The sequence below is a fragment of the Gymnodraco acuticeps genome, unplaced genomic scaffold (genome assembly GCF_902827175.1).
Source record: "Gymnodraco acuticeps unplaced genomic scaffold, fGymAcu1.1, whole genome shotgun sequence".
Lineage (NCBI taxonomy): Eukaryota > Metazoa > Chordata > Actinopteri > Perciformes > Bathydraconidae > Gymnodraco > Gymnodraco acuticeps.
In genome coordinates this window covers 283,980-290,670 of record NW_022990636.1, presented here as the reverse complement: position 1 = coordinate 290,670, position 6,691 = coordinate 283,980, and the positions used below count along the sequence as shown (strand labels likewise).

Below are 6,691 nucleotides of genomic sequence, written 5' to 3'. Positions count from 1 at the left end.
CAGGAGCAGAGAAACAGAGATATAGGAGCAGAGATGCAGGAGCAGAGAAACAGAGATGCAGGAGCAGAGAAACAGAGATAGGAGCAGAGAAACAGAGATAGGAGCAGAGAAACAGAGATGTAGGAGCAGAGAAACAGAGAAGCAGGAGCAGAGAAACAGAGATGCAGGAGCAGAGAAACAGAGATGCAGGAGCAGAGAAACAGAGATGTAGGAGCAGAGAAACAGAGATGTAGGAGCAGAGAAACAGAGATGCAGGAGCAGAGAAACAGAGATGCAGGAGCAGAGAAACAGAGATGTAAGAGCAGAGAAACAGAGATGTAGGAGCAGAGAAACAGAGATGTAAGAGCAGAGAAACAGAGATGTAAGAGCAGAGAAACAGAGATGTAGGAGCAGAGAAACAGAGATGTAAGAGCAGAGAAACAGAGATGTAAGAGCAGAGAAGCAGGAGCAGAGAAACAGAGATGCAGGAGCAGAGAAACAGAGATGCAGGAGCAGAGAAGCAGGAGCAGAGAAACAGAGATGCAGGAGCAGAGATGCAGGAGCAGAGATGCAGAGATGCAGGAGCAGAGATGCAGGAGCAGAGATGCAGAGATGCAGGAGCAGAGATGCAGGAATTAGGAATATTCTTCATTTGTGAAGTATTTCAAACATCATGCCTTCTGCTTCATAACTATCCGTGTTGTCCTGCAGCCATCCTGATCTCCACGATGCTGCACGACCTGAACGCTCAGGAGAAAGACACGGTGACCTTCGAGGTGACAGTGAACAACGAGAACGTGACGTACAAGTGGCTGAAGAACGGCGTGGAGATCCGCTCCACGGACCGCTGCCAGGCGCGCTGCAAGCAGCTGATGCACACGCTGAGCATCAGGAACGTTCACGGAGGAGACAGCGCCGCCTACAGCTTCAGCGCCGGGTCGGCCATCACCACCGCCAAGCTCCACGTGGAGGGTAACTTCTCTCTCTTTGTTCCTTTCTGCTCTGCTTCCAGGCATCCCTACGGTATTGAGTGAATGTAAAATGCTTTGGATGAAAACCTGTCATGTGACTTCCTCTCTCTGTCCGCTGCAGCGCGCGTGGTCGAGTTCACGAAGCACCTGAAGGACATGAAGATCACGGAGAAGAAGAGGGCCACCTTCGAGTGTGAGGTCTCCGAGCCCAACGTGCAGGTGATGTGGATGAAGGACGGCCAGGAGCTGGAGATGTGCGACAGGTAAGCCCTTCCCCGATCACACCGACACGCAGAGAGGTGGAAAATAAGGTTTCTGTGATGGAAACTTCTGAAGCAATGGAGACTCAGAGAGACACGGAGAGAGCAGGAACTTTAATGGCAAACACTGATGGTTTATTTGGAGCTTCGGACGGAGAATTCACAAGACATGTTCTGCAGACAGGAGGTGATTTCTGATGTATTTAGTTAGTTCTGAGAGAATAATCAACATTGTGCATAACGAGATAAAACATATATATAGGCAGGAACAGGGAGACAAAACACTGAGAGCAGCCCAAGGCTGCAGGTGCTCAGTGAGGGCAGTACAGACTGATACACTGGGTCAAAGCTATATAAGTGTCATGTATTATTATTATTATGGGCCTAGGAACATATTTCCCAAACAGTCTCCTGACAGACTGCCTCTGCTGTGTCTCCTGCAGATATAAGATGACCTCAGATAAGTTCGCCCACCAGCTGCTGCTGCAGTCGGTACGCCTCTCTGACGCCGGAGAGTACACCGCGGTGGCCGGGTCCAGCATGTCCAAGGCCTCGCTGGGGGTCCTGGGACGGGACATCAAGATCTCCAAACCCGCCAGCAGGGACATCACCGTGAGTAGAGTCATGATCATCATATGAAAACCACAGAGCTGCAGATATAAGATAACATAAGATGAGGCGGTGGTGGCGAAGTTCATTGGGACTTGGCTTGGCAACTGGAAGGTCACCAATTCAAGTCCCAGAAAGACCAAGTGCTATCGAGGTGTCCCTGAGCAAGGCACCGTTCCCCACACTGCTCCCCGGGCGCCGTACATAATGGCAGCGCACTGCTCCTAACACTAGGATGGGTCGAATGCAGAGAAACCGCTTCGTTACATAGAACCTGTAGTACGTAATGACAATAAGTTGAATCTAAAGTAAAAAAGGGAAATTGTGGTTTACACAGCAACAGGGTAAGAATGAAAAACAGGACGGCACAAGATTAAAGATTACACAAATGAAAGATAAAACAAAAATGATATACAGATATAACTATATGCAAGGCAAGTGTATCCACTTCGAGCGATAGAACTATTAACAAAGCACTTATATACTAATTAAGGACTGGCTTATCTAAAGCCAGTTGAGTAGCACTTGAAATGTTTTGGCTCTATGAAACCTGATGTACTTTATGATTCTGTTTTCTTCAAGTTTGTGTCTTCCTGGTCGAATGTACTTATTGTAAGTCGCTTTGGATAAAAGCCTCAGCTAAATGTAATGTAATGCAATGTAATGTAATATAGCACCTTTCAACACGAAGTGCTTTAGATAAATGAAAGACATTAAGAGCATTAAGACACATTAGAACTATAACAGACCTCCTGGATCTCAGTTCTCCGGATTAAAGCCTTGGTGTGGTTTATTTTCAGGTTCTGGAGAAGCAGCGCGCCACCTTTGAGCTGGAGGTGAACGAGGACGAGGTGGAGGGCCGCTGGCTGAGGAACGGCGTGGAGATCCAGTTCTCTGTGGAGCAGCGCTTCAACTACGTCTGCATCCGGAGGATTCACCGCCTCACCGTGACGGAGACCTTCAGGAGCGATGCGGGAGAATACACCTTCATCGCCGGGAAGAACCGGACCACCATGAACCTCCGAGTCAGGCGTGAGTGACCTCCACCTCCATGTTTTCAATGCTATACATCTGTTGTCCTATATTCTGAGGTTTCTGTGTGTGCTTCAGTGCCGGAGCCTCCTCAGATCGAGCGGCAGATGCAGCCTCAGACCGTTTCCTCCGGGCGCTCGGTACGCTTCACGGTACAGGTGAGCGGCCTGCCGATGCCCACTGTCTCCTGGTACAAAGACTCCCAGATGCTGATCACAGACTCAAAGTGCAAGATCCTCCATGACGAGAACGAGCACACGCTGATGCTGCTGGACGTCTACCCCGAGGACGCCGCCGTCTACAGCTGTGCCGCCAGGAACGACTTCGGAGAGGCCATGAGCTCCGCCACCCTCACCGTCGAAGGTACGCTCTACATCAGAATCATAATCAGGTTTATCACCAGGTAGGTTGACACGTACGAGGAATTTGACTTGGTGTCGTGGTGCAGACAGAAAGGTAAAACACAGATAGAGAACTATTTTAAGAAAACTATAATAACATTTAAAAATATAACAGTATTGCTCACCTCCAGGAGGTTTTAGTTCTTCTCTCAGGTCAGCGTGAATTGACTATGTTTCACGAGGACAACATAATATATTTATTGGCAGAAACAGCTGATCAGCCATGGGATGTAACAACTTATTCTGCAGAAGAATTTCAAATTAGCATCAACTCTTTTAACACAAATGGAAAACCACCTCAAGAGAGTCCTTTTCTTAAATTGAGCACGTTTTATTGAGTTTTGCTGTTTCGATGCAACCTTTTAGGTATATCATCCAATAATGAAAACACAGCTAACGGTGACAACGTTTTGACCAAGTCTTGTTAAATATTTAAACGTGACAAACAACCTGCTTGATAACCACTGCTCATGTGTTTGTCTTCAGTTCACGAGACTGAATCCCGGGTTTCTGCCCCGGTGCTCAAAGACCCCATGAGGGACCTCCTGGTTGCAGAGGGGTTCCCGGCCCAGTTCCAGTGCACCGTCTCTGGGGAAGGTAGGGAACACGCCTGGTTTAAAGAAGAGATGCTGTCAGAACATTATGTCTGCAGTCCTCTGATCATAAGTGGTGTTACGCTGCTGAGTGACGATGTGTCTGCAGATCTGCAGGTTTCCTGGTTCTATGGCGACCGAGAGGTCAGGGACTCAGACATCTTCAGGATGTCTCGTTCTGGTGAAACTTACCAGTTGGACATTTCTAAAACCCTCTCCAAGCACGAGGGAGAGTACTCATGTATGGCCTCAAACGCAGCAGGAAGGGTCACCTGTGCTGCGACTCTGAATATCGACGGTGAGTGATCCAGGCTCCAGATCGAACTGTCTCCCTGCATGAGTCAAACACTCTGCTGCATGTTTAACCACCAAGCTGGTCTTCAGCTCAACATGTCTTCTCTTGGTCTTATATGTTGGAATCAGCTCCATTTTACAGAATGCTGAAGATACATTCATCCAAAGCGAGTCCCTCTAATCTGCAAACAGGTCTCGTTAGACGTTGATATTTCCACATCTTTTTGTATCCTTTTGCGTTTTTGCGAGTATAGCCCTGACAAAATGTCCTCTCTTTCTTTCATTTAGAAACTGAACCTGAAATGACCTGTTAGCTAACGGAGTATTGTAGGTGTCTAGAACTAACAATGAGTGTTATATCATATTTAGATTTATATTATGTCCTTAACAACCACTTCATGCTTCAAATATATAAAGAAGCATGCTTGGAACAAATAAAAGCCCTTTATTGAGCCAATAAAAGACTGCATGGTTCAGGGTGAAGTGTGTTCGCTCTCCTGCGGCTGATCGCACAAAGACATCAGGATATTGGCACCAGAAATGGTCAAAGATCTCTTTAAATAACATCTAGACCCAAATAAACCAGGCTCAGTTCTGGCAGAACAGATAGATGGAGAATTTATTATAACTTCACCTAATTACCAACCATCATAAGCTCTGTGTTTAGGGTTTGCATCTATTAAACTACAAGAGCAAGCTACATCATCTGCATAGAAACATACATCACTTGATATGAAATCATTAGGAATAGAAGAGGTCCCAGGACGCTTCCCTGGGGAACTCCAGACTCTCTTATTTTGGGACTGGAGAGTTCATCCTTAACATCAACACATGAGTTTGTCTCTATCTTTACAGACAACAACATCTTTGTGCAAGCAGCCTTCAGGAAGAGTGTGTTATGTTTATTTTGTTGCTGGTTCAACTGACTGTAGTTTCTGATAGCATGCCGACAGATATCTTTATCAGCTTCTGTTTCCGACCTCTCACTGAGCACCGGTGATCTTCCAGGGTTCTTCTCTCACGTGATGCATGAGCGTCTCTCTTCCTTCACCAAATATCTTACGACTCTTTATTTCAGAGGAATGCAGCATGCTCCATCAGAGCTGAACTCTGGAACAGCTTTCCGGGTTCCTCATACTCAAGCACGGACTTAGTCCTTAGCTTTTATTTGGTTTTGACTTGGCTCCAGTCAAGCTTGCATGATTGACAGTGGAAAGCAGCCGCAGTCTGTCACCCCCCCCCCCCCCCCCGATCCTGACTGACCTCAGCGCTCCTCCAGCTCCTGGAACATCTGAGGAAGAATGATGCTGTGTTGACCTAACTCTTTACTCTCTTTACTGCCCAGATGGGACAGCCTTAGCTAGTGTGATGATCGGTGGGAATGTCAGTCAGAGTGTTTTTACTGAGACGCTGTCTGAGAGCTCGTCCCTGTCCTGGAGGACGGTTGAGACACAGAGCTCGGTGGAGATGAGCTCTGAAAGCAGCTTTCAGACCTCAGCCCGCCCCCGGCTGCTGGTGGAAATGAGCGACGTCCAGGTGCAAAGCGGCGAGATGGCCGAGTTCAGCTGCCTGGTGGAGGGGCAGCCCTTCACCGGGGTGGCGTGGGATCATAACGGCCACAGTGTGGTGGACTGTGAGCGGGTGAGGAGCTCTCAGAGCGGCAGGCTGTTGTCCCTGGTAATCCAGGGCGTTGGCGTGTTGGATCAGGGTTTGTACTGCTGCACCACCGCTAACCAGCACGGACAGAACAGCTGCTCCGCCCAGCTCACGGTGGAAGGTGCTTACTCTTTCTTTTTTATCTGGTCCATCCAACCCCCCCCTGCTCCATCTTCTGCGCCTCCCCGCCTCTTCATTTCCTCTCAGCCTGTAGATAGAGATGCCCCGAGCCTTATCCACCCAAACAAGTGTTCTTTGTTTTCTGATAGCAGCTGGAAGACATATATATTATGTTACATTATATATTTAACCATCCCAAAGTCTAAAGGTTATCCTTTAGTTTTCTGTTGACATCTATATTGGTTATTTTGCATAGAAGCAAACAATTGAAATGGTAAGGAAATAAATATTGAATGCATTTTTCTTAATATATGCATTAGTAGTTATAAAGACGTAGTATATATATATATATATATATATATATATTAGCGTATATAAGCTGCTAATGTTTTGAAGTTTAACACGTCATATTTCCCTCTAATATCTGAATTTGTTTAACAAAACCTACATTTTACAAGATAACATTTTAACACATCATAATAACATTATATTCTACTAATTTGTTCTGAACACAGAAAACATCACAATGTAACGCAATGCAACCTCTGTTAGCATTAGTGTTATTGCTCACTCAGAGTATCAGAGTACGGCTGTCAGCCTAATTGGTTCTTTTATATATTATATATGTTTGTTTTCTGACTACTTCCCGCTGGGTCGGGGCATCCCTACCTGTAACCGGCAGGATGTAGAATAACCCGCTGTTCCAGCTCCGCTCCCTAACCCCCCCATCCATCCTACTAACCCCTTTAGTGTTAATGAGTTATCCTCTCTAATGA

The 6,691-nt window shown here is 46.6% G+C and overlaps 1 protein-coding gene across 1 annotated transcript in view; it reads left to right on the top strand.

Moving 5' to 3' along the window:
* Positions 1 to 704: 704 nt before the first annotated feature.
* Positions 705 to 6,691, top strand: part of ttn.1 (titin, tandem duplicate 1) — a gene marked incomplete in the record, with an annotated part of 218,433 nt that continues 212,446 nt past the window's right edge. The window contains 7 exon segments of the mRNA XM_034229211.1: positions 705 to 951; positions 1,072 to 1,213; positions 1,654 to 1,822; positions 2,620 to 2,851; positions 2,930 to 3,214; positions 3,739 to 3,849; positions 3,955 to 4,143. Coding sequence (XP_034085102.1) covers positions 708 to 951; positions 1,072 to 1,213; positions 1,654 to 1,822; positions 2,620 to 2,851; positions 2,930 to 3,214; positions 3,739 to 3,849; positions 3,955 to 4,143 — 1,372 coding nt within the window.